The sequence below is a fragment of the Mus caroli genome, unplaced genomic scaffold (assembly GCF_978045245.1).
Source record: "Mus caroli unplaced genomic scaffold, Mus_caroli_1 scaffold_7, whole genome shotgun sequence".
Classification (NCBI taxonomy): domain Eukaryota; kingdom Metazoa; phylum Chordata; class Mammalia; order Rodentia; family Muridae; genus Mus; species Mus caroli.
The window spans coordinates 118,823,201-118,842,835 of record NW_028227262.1 but is presented as its reverse complement, the minus strand read 5'-3'; the positions used below and the strand labels follow the sequence as shown (position 1 = coordinate 118,842,835).

Genomic DNA, 19,635 nt, shown 5'->3' with positions numbered 1-19,635 from the left:
ATGGTTTTTAGCAAAGGGACAAGAGTGGCTTGAATTAATTAGAGGAAACCAGGTGAGGTGCACTGTATAGACTCCTGCATAGACAACTGTTAGGCCACCTCAGAAATGTGTGACTGGACTCCTGGAGAGAGTCCAGTAAGAGTGTAGATATAAGATGTGTGCAAATAGTGGAGGCACAGCTGGGTACCAATGCGAAACAGCCACTTCGTAGTTGACCTCTGAACCTGTGTTTCCACTGTTCAAGAGTGGCTGAAAAGAGAGAGGTGTGCTGTACAACAGAGAGACTGTGCAGGTCTCTTGGTGACGCCCATGGTAGGAAGGACGTTCCAACTACCAGGCAGGAAGGACCTTCTAACCGTTCAAGGTAGGAAGGACCTGCTAACTGTCTGGGGCAGGAAGGACCTTCTAACCGCCCAGGTAGGAAGGACCTGCTAACTGTCCAGGGCAGGAAGGACCTTCTACCCGCCCAGGTAGGAAGGACCTGCTAACTGTCCAGGGCAGGAAGGACCTTCTAACCGCCCAGGTAGGAAGGACCTGCTAACTGTCCGGGGCAGGAAGGACCTTCTACCCGCCCAGGTAGGAAGGACCTGCTAACTGTCCAGGGCAGGAAGGACCTTCTACCCGCCCAGGTAGGAAGGACCTGCTAACTGTCCAGGGCAGGAAGGACCTTCTAACCGCCCAGGTAGGAAGGACCTGCTAACTGTCCGGGGCAGGAAGGACCTTCTACCCGCCCAGGTAGGAAGGACCTGCTAACTGTCCAGGGCAGGAAGGACCTTCTACCCGCCCAGGTAGGAAGGACCTGCTAACTGTCCAGGGCAGGAAGGACCTTCTAACCGCCCAGGTAGGAAGGACCTGCTAACTGTCCGGGGCAGGAAGGACCTTCTACCCGCTCAGGTAGGAAGGACCTGCTAACTGTCCGGGGCAGGAAGGACCTTCTAACCGCCCAGGTAGGAAGGACCTGCTAACTGTCCGGGGCAGGAAGGACCTTCTAACCGCCCAGGTAGGAAGGACCTGCTAACTGTCCAGGGCAGGAAGGACCTTCTAACCGCCCAGGTAGGAAGGACCTGCTAACTGTCCGGGGCAGGAAGGACCTTCTACCCGCCCAGGTAGGAAGGACCTGCTAACTGTCCAGGGCAGGAAGGACCTTCTAACCGCTCAGGTAGGAAGGACCTGTTGACTGCCCAAGGTAGGAAGGACCTTCCAACACCATGGACTCTCCTAGGTTTAGAGTGAAGTTAGGTCACTAGTCCATGAGTAGTGGAATGAGCCTGGCCTAGAAGGCTAGGGTCTGGTGACAGGATGGGCTTAGGCTTCGAGTGTTTGATTGAGAGGATAAAAGTAAGGCAATAAAGAAGAGGGCATAGTGTGGTACTTACATAAAGAGAATGGCTTCAAATATAAATACAAGTATAATGAATATTGTATTTCCTAGTGGCAGTGAGGAAAGAAGGGACATACAGTGGGGTTCAAGGGCTGTGCCTGAAATGAACAGGGCTATGTTCTCTTCCTACAATGGAGGAGGTTTGCAATGGAGGTGGGAAGGTTAGGAGCTAGAATGGCAGGTCTGGCTTTACTCCTCTAACTTGAAAGAAGAGGAAAGAAGAGAATGGTTGGCAGGTAGAATCAATGAAAGACCCAGACTAGTGATCTGAACAGCTGCAGCAGTGGTGGCAGGATAGTAATGGAAAAAATCTGAGTATGAAAGCAATAAAGAAGGAAGCAGAAAGTCTTCCATCCACTAACAGAGGGTAAAAGAAGAAACAGGTTTCAAGCACAAAAGCTGCAGGGAGGTAGGTACATCAAAATGATGTAGCCCATGGTAGAGTCAACTACAGAAAGACAGGGCAGAGGAAATACCAGGGAGAACAGAGCAGAGAACAGGGAGCTGGGAGGAGGGAGGAGGGAGGAGGGAGGAGGGAGGAGGGAGCAGGGACAAAAGCTGGACAACTACAGGAACAAGGAAGTAGGGAGGGTTAGAGGCAGGAGGAAGAGGCTCTTAAGAGTGCTCTAGTCAACTTGCAATACTTCTCCAATCCTTGGGGAAGGGAACAGAAACCAAACCAGCCAGGGATGGGAAGCAACCAGCAGGGGGAAATGTGATCATCTACCTCAGAATACTGTTAGAATGGTACCTCTTTACTCTGGACCTGACAGGGAAGGGAGGATGGTGAGGATGGTGAGAGGCAGAGGCTTTGGGCCAGGGTCGAACAGAAGGGCAGCTTTGGAAGCCGTGGGATTGGGGTGGAGATGTAAGCCGAGTTTTAGGCACTGAGAAGACATCTTACTGAACTTTAGGCCCTGTGCTAACACTGATGATTAGGGAGTATACTGGAGTGATTCAGGGAGGAAAGAGAGTAGCTGAAGACAGGCCAGAAGTAAAGGGTGAAGGGCCAGTGTGTGGGAAAGAGAAGGTAGAGGCATGCTTGAGAAGGAGTAAACAAATGAGAAGGTGGTTCTAATAGGGGAGTGCTTGAGGGCAGGCTAGGATGCTTGAGTGAGGATTTCAAGGAGTCAAAACTAGAAAGCTCAAGGCATGGGCCTGAAGAGGGAAGGTCATAGAGAAGAGGGGGCCATCCACAGCAGTGATTCTTACCCGGGGGGTGGGGGGTGGGGGGTTCCACCCGAGGGGGGGTGGGCACGGCCCCCAGGTAGCCTATCAGAACATCAGAGGGGAGCAGCAGTGACCTGCTCACAAACATTAACAACAACCCTAGCTCAGAAGATGGTTCTGATAGGCTACTTGGGGGCCATGCACCCCCGGGTGAGAATTACTGGTGGAAGGGGTAGGGGGATGCAGAAGGCTACAGAGAAGGAAGGGTGAGCAGATGGAGGAGGCATCAGAGTCATGACTGTGAGACTTGGGAGGAAAGGTCCTGTTGGTGCAGGGGGATGACAGTGAGCAGCAACTGGATGCAGTGCAGAAGGGAGGTGGGAGGAAGGGTGAGAGCTGTGAGAGGGTTTCCTGTCAGGGGCAGGGAGGGCACTGCCAACTGTGCTTCCTGCTGAAGACTGAGGTGGGGCAGTGAGGCTGATAGAGATGGAGGAGGCATAGAGGTGAAAGGTGTTTATAGCTAGTTGTATGGAGGAATCAAAGGCAGAGAAAAATGGAGCCAGTGATGTAGGGAAGCTCATGGAAGGAGGTGAGTGCTGAGGAGTAGAAAGACAACTCAGGGACTAGAGTCCCAGGGAGAGAGCTTCAGTTCAGCAGCATTAAGAGATTGTGGAAGTTAGAACCTCTGGAGACAGGGTAGGCTATGCAGGCAGAATGCCAAAACACAGGGCAGGTGGAGGATCATGGTCAGGGTCAGAGGTTCCCTTAGAGCTTCATCAGATGTGAATGGAAGGATGTGAAAAGAAGCAGCACAGGGCACCGGGAGCCATGGACACAGAGTTAGTTCTACAAGGATCATGAAGTCTGGGCCAGAGAGACCGCTGGGTAGAGGGTGCAGATTTGGTACAATCAGTCGGATGCAGAGAGACCCAAGTAAGGTGAAGCAGTGGGTGTGGAGGACAGGTCAAGCTGGGGTGCTGATGTACAGGTCTGTAGAATACACCAGAGCATCCCAGAGGGCATCTGAAGAAGCTTCAGGTGTTGAGAGTGTGACTCTACTTCTCTGAGCAGTGGAAGGTAGAGCAGGAGAAAGGGTAAACTGGGACCCAGGAGAAGTGTGAGGAAGTTGTAATAGGTGGGAGGGAGAGCATGAGAGGAGCTGGGAGAGAGGAGGGTGCAGAGGGGCTCAGAGGAATGAACCACATCAAGAAGGTAGACTCAGGCCTTAGAAAAGAGAAAATGAGACATTTACTTCAGCTGTACAACTATGGTTCTGGCAGAAAAGAAAAACAGTGCCTATAAAATAACTGTGAGTACTATGTCATTGATAACCATGGACAAATGTCTCAGACAGTGTTTTGAAAAAAAACATGATTTTCCCACAATGGTAGACCTAATCACCTAGACTTTTATAGCTAGGTGAAGTTAGAGAGCACATGGACTCAGTAGAGTTTGTCTTAAATGCAGAGGTTGATAGTGATGGGAGCAGTGAGTGGAAATCAGGAAGTGATCAGACAGGGCTAGAAAGACTTGGGAGTCCTCATGCTGATTGGAAGGTTCCAAGGAGTGTTGTTGAGGAGGAAGTAGGTAGCCGTAAAATGCCAACAAACATTTTGAATCAAACTGGACACACCACTAATGCAAAATGAAAAGGCCAAGAGAGGATAAAACCAACAGAAGTTGCGGCTCACCCTTGATAATGGAGCCAGGGCAGGAAAGCAAAAGGCAGAATTCAGGGTTTCCAAAGTGGGAGGTGGTAACGTATCTCCAGGTTAAGCAAGGAATGTTGGGCAGATTTTCAAAGACTAAGCAGAGTTCTCTTTATAAGGGAAGCAAGTCAGTAAGTAACCCAGCCTTTATTTAGTGAAGAAACAACTTCACTAATTTAGAAATCAGAAGAATATTAAAGACAAAAAAAAAAAAAAAAAGGAGAGAGAAAGTAGTAGGACTATCACATAGTTAACTATAAAATCAGAAAATGTGAGTTGGGTTTAGTGGCAAAATGATCAGAAGTTCACAGCCAACCTGGGATACAGAGGAAGACCCTGTCTTAGGAAAAAAAAAAAAAAAAGAATGAAAGAAAAGAAAAAAGTAAAAAAAAAAAAAAAAAAGAAAAAAAGAAAAAGAAAACAAAAAAAAGATGAAAAAAAAGAAGGAACTATGAGAATTGAAAGAAAAGTTGGACACAGGTTGAATTAAAATCAATATAGCCTACAACAAAATTCACATAGCTCCAATGGTAAAGGAGGCTATTTGGCTCCCTAAAAGTTTCATCAGGTATCAATGAATGGGTTGGGTAAGGGGAGTGAATGGTTACAAAGAAATGAGTTTGTAAATGGCTTGATTAACAATCTTCAGAAAACCACTATCTTAGAGCCAAGGATGTTTATAGATTGAGCAAAGAAAGTTATAATCAATGAATAATATTCTGAAGATTACTGGAGTGCACATATCTTTTGAACTGTAGAAGAACTGATTTTAAAGATGCTAGTAGAAAAAAATTAAGGAAGCCCAAAATTAAACAAAATATTGTGTGTTATTATATTTGGTACCAGGCAATACTTAAACAAATAAAATAATTTGTTCAATTCACAGATTTAGTATGTGGTAGGGCCAGAATTAAAATTATTACCTTTATCTATTAAACCCATATTCCTTTCTAATATGCTTTATTATTTTCAAGTTGAAGGAAATCATAAATAAGAATTTCTATATTTTCCTTGGGACTGTAAGGAAAACTATTTTTCTGAGATAAGATAGGTGTGAGAAGTGATGCGGTTCTGAAGTGACTGGTAATTTTTAGAATATCTGCGATGGGGAAAAGTGCAGTGTTAAGAAAAGACAGACAGGAGGATGGGCTTCATTACCACCTCTGTCCTGGTATTTCACATCGTTCATTGCACCGTAGAGCTGAGATTGGCTACAGGCTAAAATTCATGAATTCTAATAAAAATAAAGAATAGAAAGAAGTAAGAAAGCATATGGTAGGTCAAACACAAAAGTGATGAAACAAGATTGGAGTTTATAGCCACATTCTGCCACTGATCAGAAAACCCTCTAAATCTAACATAAAGAAACGTCTCTAATTGCCAAATTTTCACAAACAAAAGCCAAATAGTCCATAGCCAGCAGAGCAAACATTCAAACCTCTGGGCTAATAACATGTAAGATCTGTTTTAAGAAGTTACCTCTCAGTGAAGAGAGCTGAGGTGATGATCTATTCTTCCTCTCTTGGTGGAAGTGTTTAATGTTACTATTGTTTCCCTATATGTAACTACTGTAATTTCAATATTGTTGTTTTGTGTATTTTGGTATTGTAAAACTGTACTTATTCTTTTAATCCCATTCCCTGGGGTGTGTGTCCCCTGAGTTATCCAATCAGAGTCCACCTGAGGAGCTAGTATTGAGTATATACTGAGGAGCTAGTAATCTCAACTGGGAAGGGCTGGAGTTTTCAATGGGTTCAGATTTGCTTCCTATTGTAATTAAGTGTAAATTAATGGTCTCCCTTAAAAATTAATAACACACAAGTTTAGCGAGAGGTACAGTGATTGTGGAAGAATTCTGAAGCAATGAAAGATGGCTATTGGAAAAAACAGAGTCTCCCAGGATGATGGCAAAGACATAGAGCTGTATTAAGGCTGGACCCAGATATAAGTTTGGAACAGTAGCAAATAAAACTAGCTTTACTTGAGAGAACAGTTGGAACAGTAGCAAATAAAACTAGCTTTACTTGAGAGAACAGAAAGTTTAAATACTGTCTAGCTGTTTAAATACTGAGAGAGAGAGAGAGAGAGAGAGAGAGAGAGAGAGAGAGAGAGAGAGAGAGAGAGAGAGAGAGATAGATAGATAGATCAGAAGACCAGGAGAATAAAGTGAAACCACAAGGAAATGGAAGGTGAGAGAATTTCACAAAGGAATAAACAAAGTTATTAAATTTAAAGACAGATTACCAAAAGCTCAAAGGAGAACTGTCAGAGTCCAGATAGGAAAGTGCCTTCCCACCCAGGGTTACAGTTACAGATCCAAGCGGCTGTACAACACAAACACAGTTCCACTGGATCAAAGGGAACATCCTGGGATTCAGACTCAGCAATGGTGCCAACATGAATCTACCTCGTGCCAGAGTCTGAGTAGCCTAGTCTAGCACCCAGCCCAGCTAAGATTGGTCAGCAGTTCCCATGAATGAACACTGAAGAGGGGAGTTAGGAGAAGAGGCTATAAATCAGAACAAGCCCTCAATGTAACTGAATGATGACCAGGGAACTATTTACTAGTCCTTTTATGATTTCTTGTAATTCTGTAACTTCTCTGATGTTTGTTAATATTGTTAATTTCTGTATTTCATGTACTTACAAGTAGTAAAAACTTTAAATATTAATGGTTTATGTGTGCTTATTTCTGTTGGGTCAGTTCTGCAATGAGTATGGGAAAACTGAGTTGGGTGGAGGTTCAAGAGGGATAGATTTCAACATTTATAAGGGATACACCATGAAGACCATCCAAAATCCTCAAAGTATAAATACTATAACTGGCACTAGTTAATTGTCTCTCATTTAGACCCTTATGCCACTTCCACCCCAAGACTGACCATAGGTCAAGTAAATGATGAGGCCTTTCTCAAATATGGAACACAAAATGGTTGAGTAAGCTAACGAGGCTGAAGCACTGCAGACTGTAGTCTTACGCTACAAGATGCTTAAAAGTGATGTATTTAAAATGCCAGCCGTCTGCTACATAACCATCTTTCCCCAGGAATCTTGGAAAGAAACATCCCGGCTCTTATAAGACATATCAGGTTTTCACCCATGCTTTACATTGCTTCAATAGAAAACCTGAATGCTTTTTTAGGCTATTACTGTGCACATTCAGTTCCTCTTTTAACATTATCATCAGCATTTTTTTTCTTTACAGATTTAGTTTTGAAAGTAATACCTATATAATAGTAATCAATTTTATAAATACACCCATCCCCAACATTAAATTCTGGAAAGAATTACGTTCTTGAAAATTAAAAACTTGTCAAGATATTCTAAGATCTCAAGAGGCGATGCATTTTAGACCACCTAAGTACCTTCTCCCTTCTAAGAGTTAGTACCTGATGTAGGATCTTCATCTGGCAATCGAACAAGTGTGTAGCATATTCCTGGCTGATTGTAAGCGAGGCTGGGAGCTGGGATGCAGCACAGCACTTCATAGGAATCGGATGGTTCCATCTGCACTGTTACTTTCTCCAGCAGCTGGTCATTTAGAGTGTTGGTACAGTCAAACTGAAAAGTCAGCAATAGAAAAGTTGTAAAGAATAAGAATGCTTTCCAATAAGTGGTTTCTACTCACTCATAGTTCACAGTTCAGCTCTGGAATCTATTATACTCAACACTAAGTAGCACTATAGGTCTCCTAAGGTTTTTCTTCTTTTTGTATTAGATTGAAGGCAGGCCTTATACCTGCCATGAGTGTGCTCCCAACTGTCTCTGTGAAACAGAAGGCTTATTGTGAGTGCTTTGTGCTGAGCCATCAGTGTGAGCCTTCCTGAGCCTGTCTCTACTTCAAGGTGTTACAAAGCTAAGTTCTGTGACCAACACACTTGGTTTACTTTGTTGTTAAAATACTGATTTTTAAAAAGTTATGCTGTATGTCTACTTTTGGAACATTTTAATTTTATATCCTTTTAGACTTTAGTTATCAAAAATAGCCCATCAGAGGAAGAAACTTAGTATACACCTGAAAAGAAAACTCCAAGTGTTGCTTAGTCAATCCTTTATGAAAGGAACCAGACCCATCAACGACAGGGAAGTACCATTTGTCTCCAAGGGTAGCAGCTTGTACTTAAAGGCTATAAGAGAACCAAGAGCTAGCTTGTTATCTCACCTGGAATACAATATGGTCAGTAAACATGTGCTTCACACAGCGAACGAAATACTCTGTCTCTGCTTCTGTAAGCTGCACAGGCTCAGAAGACTTGAACAAGGGTCCCAGGTTCATAAACTCAGGAATGGCAGCCAACTGTTCTGTTAAGTACAAAGAGAAAGAAAATACAAGTACAGTGTGAAGAAGACAGGAAGAGACTTTATTAAAATGCTTGAGTTACCACAGAGTAGAAACAGCAGTTAATTTTAAGGTTTTACTAACAACTGAAAAGTCAATTTGGGGATCTCCAAGCTTCTGTGAAATAATCCTTTAAGTTGCCAAGTTTATATACTAGATTCCTATATGTAGGAGGGAAGAAGAAACTAAATTGCTAATTCTTTCCCTCTTAACCAACAAGAATAACAGTCCCAGGTAGTAAACTAGTAACTGGAAAGTCTATCAACAGCAGGTAGCTCCGGCCACTAAAGCCTATGACACAGGAAAATGTACTGAATTGAGAATTAATCAAAATGAATAAAAGCAGTGGATGTTATTAACTTATAATGCCTAGGGATTAGAGACTATTGTATCCATAAAAATATACCTTGGAAAATGTCTTGCCTGGAAGGAGCCGACCTCTCTGGCTTAGGAGGCACACGTGTGATGTCTAGAAAGACAGGAATACGCAGTCAAGTGAAGCTTTGTCTACTTCTAACTGACCTTGTATACAGAAAGAAATGAAGGCAATAACTCCTAGCAGATACACAGTGGCAAACAGCTTCAAATATTGTGATATTTTGTATTAAATAATTAAAAAAACTTTTCAACTTAGGACATATTTCTTATTCTGGCTTTTGGATAAAACCAAAGAGGCTTAAAATGAAAATCTTAAATTAAAAAAATGTCATCTATCATAGTACTAAAAGATCTCAAGGAATAAAAAAAAAAAAAAAGGTATTAAGAGAAAAAAAATATGCCTGGTGTGGTGGCACATTATGCCTTTAATGCCAGCACTTGGAAGATAAGGCAGGTAGCTCTCTATGAGTTTCACCTCAGCTTTGTCTACATAGTGAGTTCTAAGACAGGGCTACATAGAGACCCTGCCTCAAAAACCAAACAAACAAGAATTAAAGAAAAAAAATGAAAGAGAGAGAAACTATGCTATTTTAAAAAATTTTTTCTATTTTTATTCTCCAGGTTAGACGCTATATTTACAAGTTTTTATGAAATGACTTACACACAGAAAAACTCATAGAGTTAAACAGTTCTGATACCTGACTTCTGCTCAAAGACAGGAGCCATAGCAAGAGGAATTGACTTCATATCAAAGGGTTTTTCTGAAGGCTCCAATGTGTACTGGTGTAAGGCCTTTTCCATCCCTGGTATAGAGACTGTGAGACCTAGAGACAGGAAAATCTCAACATTATAATCTATTCTCAACACTCTGTAATGGTTAAGCTTTTTAAAGAAAGAGAGACATAACAAAAAACTATAGCCTAGTGATTCTCAACCTGTGGGGATGGAAGTACTCTTTCACAAGGGCTGTCTAAGACCATCAGAAAACACACATATTTGTATTACAATTCATAACAGGAGCAAAATTACAATTATGAAGTGGCAACAAAAATGTTATGGTAGGGGTCGCTACAATGTAAGGAAAGGGTTAAAGGGTTGCAGCATTAGGAAGCTGCAGATAGCCTACTTAATCTAACAAAAGATTATTATAGACATCTGCCTCATAGACTTATAAGCTGCTTTATTTCTTTCAAGGAAACATGGGAACAAAGAATAAAAATATCAACAGAATGCAAGCAATTCTCAGAAAAAAAAATCTTAGCTCTATGGGAAGAAAAGCAGAAGAAAATGAAAACGGGGACAGCCATTTAAGAGGGAGCTTAAGTCTTTTCTTTTCTTTCTTTTCTTTTTTTAAAAATTTTTTTTTGTTTTTCGAGACAGGGTTTCTCTGTATAGCCCTGGCTGCCCTGGAACTCACTCTGTAGAGAGGGAGCTTAAGAAGCCATATTCTTTGGACCCTTTCATATTTAAAAAAAAATCATCTTCTATATTATTTTATAGGAACTGCTATTACCAAATTAGAAAATACCTCTATGAATATGGGTTTCTCTAGAAACAGAATTGCATTCAAAGATTTGCATTCAAAGATTTAAACCATTCAACTGCCTAAAGGAGTCAGCTAATACATGACTCATCATTGCTCAGCCGGGCATGGTGGCGCATGCCTTTAATCCCAGCACTTGGGAGGCAGGGGCAGGCGGATTTCTGAGTTCGAGGCCAGCCTGGTCTACAAAGTGAGTTCCAGGACAGCCAGGACTACACAGAGAAACCCTGTCTCGAAAAAAAAAAAATCATTGCTCATTTGACAAACAAATGTGCTTCGTGTCCATAATCTTGACTCTCACTGACCATTGAAGATATATGAAGCATTCAGGGCCATCTGTCTCTGCTGTAGCACATTCAGGTAGAAGGTAGCTCGGTCCCGTACCTCGTCATCAGTATCCATCATACACCTGATCAGAAAAAATAGTATAGGTACACTTCTGTCTAAGTGTTTGTATACAGAGATGTCCAACAGTCTCACCACCTACCTGAAGAGTGCAGCTGAGGTCATCTGATATGACTTTTATGACAAGAGTTCAATAATAGCTAACATGGGCTCCTAAAAATTCTTGAACTGTTACGAATTACTAAAGAAATGTTGCTATTTGAGAAGGCACTGAGATCACTAGGAAGAATACAATACCATGACATAATAATTTACAATCTAATCCTGAACCTGTAACTACTTGAGCTCAACAAAATCTCAGCTTTTCTACAACTAAGAAATGGAAATGTTAAACTTTCTAAGGATACAAAACGAAAACTAGCACTCAGAATCCAGACAGCCATTATTCAAATGGCAATCTGTTTTACTTAAACTAGTTAGTCCCAGTCTTTGGCTAATGAGTTACTTGCTTTAGTTATAAAAATGCAATCACAAAATATTTGCTAAAAGGACCACCAACTTTTTTCCTTTCCTCACCAACTAAGGAGTTGTGGAGATCATAAAAGGCTACTATCTTTAGCTTTTCACACGAATCATTTCACATCTCTTTTAAGTTAGTACCTACTGTACAAGTTGAGGTACACAGGCTAACCTTACTCTCTCAGTATCATTTAAAAGAAATCTAAAACTCAAATTTTGCACATAAATAATTACTAGAAAAAAAACAAAAGCAAAACAACCTGACCCCCAAAACTCCATTTTCCCTGGACTAATAACTCTATCAGCTCTGCTCTTAGCTCCTCAGTTTATCTGACATAGTACAAAGAGGTTTTTTACTACTTAGCTACATGGAATTCTTATTTTCCAACAGCCAGCATTCATTCTTTTACATACCTTTGTAAGAGTACAAGGATGCTGGGGAGAAGGCTCTCATTCTGAGCCCCAAATTTAGCCAAAGCACTCACAGCAGCTATTGTGAAACACAAGAGGAAGCAATGTAAATACTGGCTTCTCAGAGCTAAGCAATAAACATTCAAAGCAAGGCAGGAAGGTTACTCAAAGTCTGAGACCAGTCTAAGCTACAAAGTAAGACCTTATAGTAGAAAACAAACAAAACAAAACAAAAACACTGAAACTAGAAGCAAATTAGAGAAGCAGTTGGTATTCAATAGAAATAAAGTCTCTTGTTGACAGTTTCTTGATCTTACTTAAGTATAAATAGAATGTATCTAGCAAACTCTATAGAGGAAGATTTCTCATTCAGTGAGGAAAAAGAATTATCTATCTATCTATCTATCTATCTATCTATCTATCTATCTATCTATCATCTATCTATCTCCTGGGTGACATGATTCAGTTCAAATTTTAAACAACTAGCACCAAAAAACTATTATTAAAATTTCTTTCCTTCAACAAGGATTCAATGCTCACCTAAATTTTACCTGGAAGTGTGGCAAGAGCTAAGGGGTAGAAAGATAAAAGACATGGTCTCTGACCTAAGGAGTGTGGGTGCAGTAAGACAGACAGGTAAGTAAAGACTATCTTGCTAGTAAATCTCTGGTAAACTGTATCCAAGTTGCTAGGTAAGTATGGGGCTTAGGAAAGACAAAGATTTGAGACACTACTGCACTTAATTTTTTAGGGTAGTTAGTTCAGCCAGAGGGAAAAGGCAGGACAAGAGTATTAGAAAGGAAAACAAATAAAAACGTCCTGTGTCCTGAGCAGAAAGTGTTGCTATTAGACTTGAGTGAGAAAGGCTTAGTGTTGGACCCATGTTAGAATGAAAGTAAAAGACTAGAGATAAACTAAAAACCACACAGACGTCAAGGTTTTAAAGGTTACATTATCCCACATAGGTATAGGATATATGTGTAGTTTGTTTTTTTAAGATTTTGTACAAATCATTTTTAATCATGTATATCCACCTGTGTGCAGCTATGTACACATGAACACATGTGCTAGGGGAGGCCAGAAATATCAGATCCTCTGGGAACTGGAGTTACAGGTAGTTGTTAGCCATATAATATAGATGCTGGAAGCCAAATTCAGGTCCTTGGCAAGAGCAGTAAGTATTCCTAATGCTAAGTCAGGTCTCCAGCCCAAGTTTGCTATTTTAATGACCACTCTTCACATTCAGCTAATAAATACTATCTGTGAAACTAAAACAGATGAGCTAGGGATCAGAAGTGAATGAAAGCCTAAAGCTGTACCAAATGACACAAAGACAGGAGAATGAAGCATCAGGAGGGAAGAACAGTGACAGCACTGTGGTAAAGAATAGAGGAAGGTTCAACTCTGTGACTGACATCTGTCTGTGAGACTAGGATCAAGTGAAGATTTCAGTTTGAAGTAGTTTGAATTTCACATTATATTTGAGGGGTGGTGTGAACATTCATATTCAGGAGCCAACAAAGCTCAAAAAAAACAATCTAGAAGAATGTGAACTAAGATAAAAATATTAAGCAGTCTGACTGACCAGTTAACTTATATGTAATTTAAAAATGAAACAAGAAAGAATTTAAAGAAGAGGGCCAAATTTTATTGAGCTGAATAAAAGATGGACAAAGAGCATATAAAGACAACTAGTGATGTCAGTTTTGAGTTTATCTGGAAACAAAATATAAGGATAGATAAGGTCAATAGTTTATAAGAGAACAGATCACAGGAGACTTTACTGATTCTAGTGTAATAGACTAGAAAGAATCACTTAAGATGTATATACGAACACATCTATACATACATAAATCCTTATACATTTTTACTTATGGTTTAAAGAAAAAATAGAGGCCCCACTATAGTATTCCTGTCACACTGAAAGGCAAGGGCTGTAGGTCTCTAATGAAAGGCAAAAATCTGTGTGGAAGTTGAAACATAAAACAAGAGCTGTATATCTGGAACCAGGATGTCCTCCAAGATCATATCACAACATTAGGGAACCTTCATTACTACTCTCTCGAATCATCTATTTTCAAGGACCAGCAATTACATCATTAGTTGTGTTCTAATGACTCACCAGCTCTGACAGCTTCATTCTCCAGGACCACCCTATTAAAAATGAATCTGATATACTTGGAGGGAACAGGAGTTCTAGGGCCCTCTTTGCCCAATAAGTGGAGAATTTTAGTAGCCAGAACGGTGTGTTCACAGTCCTCAATGAATTCACAGAGGTGGGCTAAACCAGCTTCTTTACTTTCAGGGTTCTCCTCCACAATGCTGATTATGCAGTCCACAATGGCCTTTTTGTATTCAAAACCTCCCTGAGAAAAGAGAAGATAAAACTGCTATTTGTTCTAAAGACTTTTTTTTTTTTAAAATCTAACCACCACCCACCACCAATGGTATTCCCATTTTAAGGAACTTTCTAGAATTTTATTTTAAAGAAATGCTTATATTTCAAGATTCATGCTTATAATATTAAAATTTCAACTAACTATTTAATATAACAATAAAAACAAAGTTTTTCCCCCTCAAGTGGGAAAATAATTAGCTTTAATAAATACAGCAGTTGGAACTCTGTATATGTTTGCATGGTATACAGAAATGAGAAAGAAATATATTTAACACATGATAAAGAAATATGCTTAAAATACTAATGGGAGGTCCTGGGTTGAGTTGGAGAGCCTCCAGGGGCAGGAGAGGGGTGGACATTATTAAGATACATTGAATATATGCATTACAACATCAAAGAAAAAAATAAAGATACAAACCATGAAGAAGTGAGTTAAAAACAATAACAACAAAAACAGTGTGGTGGTATTTAACAGCAATAGAGGGAATTTAAGAGAGCAACTTCCTATGTTAAAACGTAGACTACTACCTACATCATCTCGAAGCATGTTGGAAAGAAAAGTCATCATGACGCTGTGCTTCCGAGGGTACTTCTGACAGAGAGCACTGATGGCCTGTACGACCACTACCTGGAGGAAAGCAAACAGCAGTCAAAGGGGCTGAACACAATCCTGGTACTTGGTTAGGACTTCAACATCAATAAGATAGCTAGTTCTCCTCTACAGTACTTTATACATTGAATATGATTCTAATAAAAATAACAATAAAAATTTTATGAAACAAGGAAGCTTTATTTTGATAAGAAAAACAAACATACAAGCTTGGAAAACAGTAACAACAGCCTTGATGGGAAGTTAACAGCTGCTAACAGGGTTGACAAAGCTTATTAAAAACTGTGTGGCAATGGTGTGTACAAATAGATAAAAAAGTAGATAGAGAAATGCAGAGAGCAAGGACATATGAAACTTGAATAAAACCCGGAAGTATAAGTGTATCTGAAGTGAACATGAGCGAATTCCTCCACAATGAGAAGTACAAGGATTTTAACAATGACTAAAAATCAGATGGAATAGACAAAAAGACTGATGAATATAACTACACCACAATCCAAAAAACCCGTGAGCATTACAGAATCCATTCTAACAGAGGAGACATATGGAAAACTGGGGGGGAAAGTAGAACATGTTTCACATGCTTGTATCTTTAACAGAAGAGAAGTGTTAAAATATGGAAAAAAAAAAAAAGACAAAATCCTGTAAAAAATGTGGTGGAAAAACTGAACAGGCACTTCACAGAGAGGTATGAAATGACCTTTAGCAAAACAGAAGATGGTTAGGCTGGGGAGACGGATAGATCTCTGTGATGTGCACATCTTGGTGATGTGCTCGCCAAGCAAGTGTGAGGACCCAGGTTTGGATACAGCTGTGAGTATCCATAATCCCAATGCTCCCCCAGTGATCTAGATGGGAGGAGGACACAGGAGAGCTGTGGGAAGCTAGTGGACAAGCTAGCTTGGTGAATGCAGTAGCAAGCAGAACCTGCCTCAAACAGACACCTAAGCTTGTCCTCTGGCCTTCAAACATATTCTAGCGTATATGTACCCATGTCTACACACATACTTGCACAAAAACATCATACAAGCACATACACAAGGACTTTAAAAAGGAAAGATATTTAATTTTCCTTATGATAACAGAAATTAAAACTACACATTGAAACATTATTTCTCATCCAAAAGGTTGGGAAACTACAACAGCTCAACACACACACTACTTTGGAAGTAGTAAGATTATTGGAAGCCATACTTTTATACACTCCTGACAGCATTTAGCATACTCTATGAATGATATATTTATTATATTTAGCTTTCATACCAAATATGTTTTGAAACACAGATCTAATGTTTAAAAAACCACACCCTTTGGGTATACCTTGCAGCACTGTTCCTGAGTACAAAATAACTGCACATTACCCAAACAGAAGCCTTGTTTTATATATATATAAAAAACTGCTGGGGTATTATGTAGCTGTAAAGAAAATGAGGCATATCTCTTTCAAAGAACTTAGCATGACTTCCATTTATCTTTAGGTTAAAAAAAGTACTGTACAAAAAGAACACAGCAGTATGCTAATTTTGATGTACAATAAAATAAGAAATATGCATGTATCTTATATTTATAAAAGGCATACTAAAGAAGACAAATGTGCAAGTGAATAAAGTTTTATAAGGAGGTATGGGACATATGAGAGGAAGTCATATACTTTTAAATGTATTACTACTTCTTTGAATAGTATAGTGTTCTATGTTGCAAAAATGAAATAACAAAATAATTAAAATGGGAGGGGCAATACTAAAACTTAAAGCAAATTGAAACAAATTAATCTATTTGTACTATAAAAGATTTATGGCAATTGTACTAAAATAAAAGAATTAATTCAAATAATATAGACGATATTCAACCACTCAATAGGAACCATTATACTTCTCATATGATTCACCTAGAAACCAGCAATAGTTAACACTAGAGTACTCTTAGCTTTTTATCATTCTATTTATACCTCATAACAACTCGATGGGAATAGAATTATTATCATCTCCTTGGTATGGTCAAGGAAACTGAGGCAGTCAATCACACATCTAAGAAGTCCGAGAGTCAAACCTAGGCATTTAGAGGCATTTTTTAATCATATAGATTCCTCCAAAATTAACTGCTTGATCTGACATTGTAAAATGAACCTTGTACATGCATTTCAAATATGGGAATATACTTAGGAGTAGAACTGGGCATGTGTTCATTTAGCTCTGTCCGCTTTTCCAAAATGACTGTACTTATATTTCCACTTAATATATGCTAGTTTTTGTCTGCTTCATCTTCATCAAGGTAGGGAGTGTCCAAGAGACTTCCAACACAATAGAGTCATTGCTATTGCCCTAGACTGATTCCTGAAACTTGAAGGTAAGATTCTGTTGCTGAAGACACCACACACTTTGGATACCAGGCTTTCACCCTTCTTTTAGGTAATTTGTGGGTTCAAAAAAGCCATCAATGCTTTTTTAACAAAAGCAAAATTTAGGTCTGTTATATTTAGGGTAGTTTGGTCAGATTCAAAGTTTGTTTTGGTAAAGGAAAGCGAGTTTACACAAGGCTGACTCAGAAGACAACCAAGCTGACCCTTTATCTCGGGGCTCTATCTTCTGGGGCACTGGGAATATAAAGAACTTTTCTTAGCCACAGGACTCAGTAAGACGACGTGCAGGAAATCCATGGGCTGAGCAGGGATGTTCTTTTTAGGAGCCATCTTAGCCTGTTTTTCTTCAAAGTTGATCTGAAACTACTTAGGGTGCCATCTGCATTTTCTTTTTAGACTAACCAATGTATAAGAATGGGGCTAGGAGCAAAATATATGTAAAGAATGGGCCTTTAAAAGATAAAGGAAAGGCAATATTAAGTGGCAGTCAAGATGAGCCCACTGGTGCAGCAGTGACAAGTCCAAGGCATCATGGGGATAACCAACTATTCTCTGATTGGATTTGCATCCTAGAAACTGTGTTAATGTCCATATATGCTGCTGTCAGCTGTGCTCAGAGAAATTTCTTAATGTAGTGATTGGCAGTGACTACAGACAATTCATAACTGCTTAAGGTACTGGGAATAAATGGCTGTTGAATATACAGCCCCCTTAAAGGTATGTGTCAAATCATTTTATGTCTTAGTGCATGCGCACACACATACACACAGAGGCACACACAGGCATTCACAATCATTCCATCAAGAAATCGCTCTCGGGCAGGACAAATCATGTTAAGGGAACAGGCTTGCCCTGTCAAGCAAAAAAGACTTCTTTGAGTCACTTTCTAGAAGCAGAACTGGGGCAATGATTGACATAGCTTGCCTTGAACAAGAACGGTAAAGTATGCATGTGTACGTACATCTATGTATGTCTGTTTCACACTGGGTCATAAAGATATCTTTATGCTTTTTTAAAAAAACTATTTATTCTTTTGCTTTGTACAATCAAATATTCAATCCAGACAAGGCCCTTTTCCGAGGTGTGGAATGAGGACTTATGAAGTTGGTAGTGAGACACCTCAGTTACTGTTACCTTTGTATCTTCAGCCTTGAAGGGGATGAGAATAGTTGGGTATCACAAGCTTTCTACTTTTTGAGTTGATTAACATGCCACTGTGCAGAGTAAGCAGGTGGCTGATCCAAAGTTAAAGGAGACGGGTGTGAAATTTCAGATTGACTTTTCCCTCTGTGATTATCTAGTTGATGAACTCTGATATTTTAATAACATTTTATCATATTCAACATAATATCACAGATGTCAGAAAAAGTCAACAAGACATGGAAACAAAAAAGAAAGATTTTAAACAGATCTATAAAAAATGATATAAACATTAAATGTTTGATGGCAGATGAAGACACAGAAAGGTAAACTGGGGACGTGCATTTCAAATTAGAAAAAGCAAGCCAGGTGTCTTGGTACACGCCTTTAATCCCAGCACTATGGAGGCAGAGGCAGGAGGATCTCTGAATTTGAGGCCTTTCTGATCTACACAGGGAGTTCCAGGACAGCCAGGGATACACAGAAAAACCTCAATTCAAAAAACCAAAAATATTTAAATATAAAATTAAATTAAAAAAACAGGTTTGGGTCTCATTTGTGCTGGTAATGTAGTGTGATCTATGTCAGTTATCTTTCAACCTTAATCGGCTCCCCACTCCCATAAAAAACACAAAGAGCAGCATGAATAGCAGTAATTTTTATTAGTTTATCTAAGAGAACAACAGATCTCATATACAATTATAGTTATACAGATTTGTAACAGGCACTTAGAAGTTAGAAGCTGCTTTTGCTGAAAATCATTGAATTGGGCCTACAAGGTAACTAAAAGCAAGATAAAAGCCTGGGATCTGCCTTATTTCACACCCGTCTCCTTTAACTTTGGGTCAGCCACCTGCTTACTCTGCACAGTGGCATGTTAATCAACTCAAAAAGTAGAAAGCTTGTGATACCCAACTATTCTCGTCCCCTTCAAGGCTGAAGATACAAAGGTAACAGTAACTGAGGTGTCTCACTACCAACTTCATAAGTCCTCTTTCCACACCTCGGAAAAGGGCCTTAAAGGTTTCCAGACATGTCCTAAATTTGTACTCATCTTAGACTGAAGAAACAGAAGAGCCTCAAAGACAGGTCACTACATTGTGAAGTGAGTCTCAGGCTGACCAATCATGTTATGAGAACTGGCTTATCCCCTCAAGCATTAACAGCCTCTCTGAACCATTTCATTGAACCAGATTGAGACAACAACCAGGCCCATGTAGTCACATTGACTCAACATCCTTTTTCTGCTTTTTATGATTAATCCCCTCTTTGACATATTGGGACAGGTGGCCAACTCTCCTTTGCGGGGACTCCCAGTTGCACTGAAACACCA

General features: G+C 39.9%; 1 protein-coding gene across 2 annotated transcripts in view; it reads right to left on the bottom strand.

The window, feature by feature from the left end:
- The window catches only part of Copg2 (coat protein complex I subunit gamma 2), a 130,843-nt gene that overhangs the window by 27,944 nt on the left and 83,264 nt on the right, over positions 1 to 19,635 (bottom strand). For both annotated transcript variants that reach the window (XM_021165176.3, XM_029478893.2), the window contains exons 13-20: positions 14,726 to 14,821; positions 13,918 to 14,161; positions 11,799 to 11,874; positions 10,826 to 10,929; positions 9,676 to 9,801; positions 9,006 to 9,068; positions 8,423 to 8,562; positions 7,650 to 7,821 (exon numbers count right to left, since the gene is read on the bottom strand). In XM_021165176.3, coding sequence (XP_021020835.1) covers positions 7,650 to 7,821; positions 8,423 to 8,562; positions 9,006 to 9,068; positions 9,676 to 9,801; positions 10,826 to 10,929; positions 11,799 to 11,874; positions 13,918 to 14,161; positions 14,726 to 14,821 — 1,021 coding nt within the window. The remainder of the gene's footprint in view (positions 1 to 7,649; positions 7,822 to 8,422; positions 8,563 to 9,005; positions 9,069 to 9,675; positions 9,802 to 10,825; positions 10,930 to 11,798; positions 11,875 to 13,917; positions 14,162 to 14,725; positions 14,822 to 19,635) is intronic.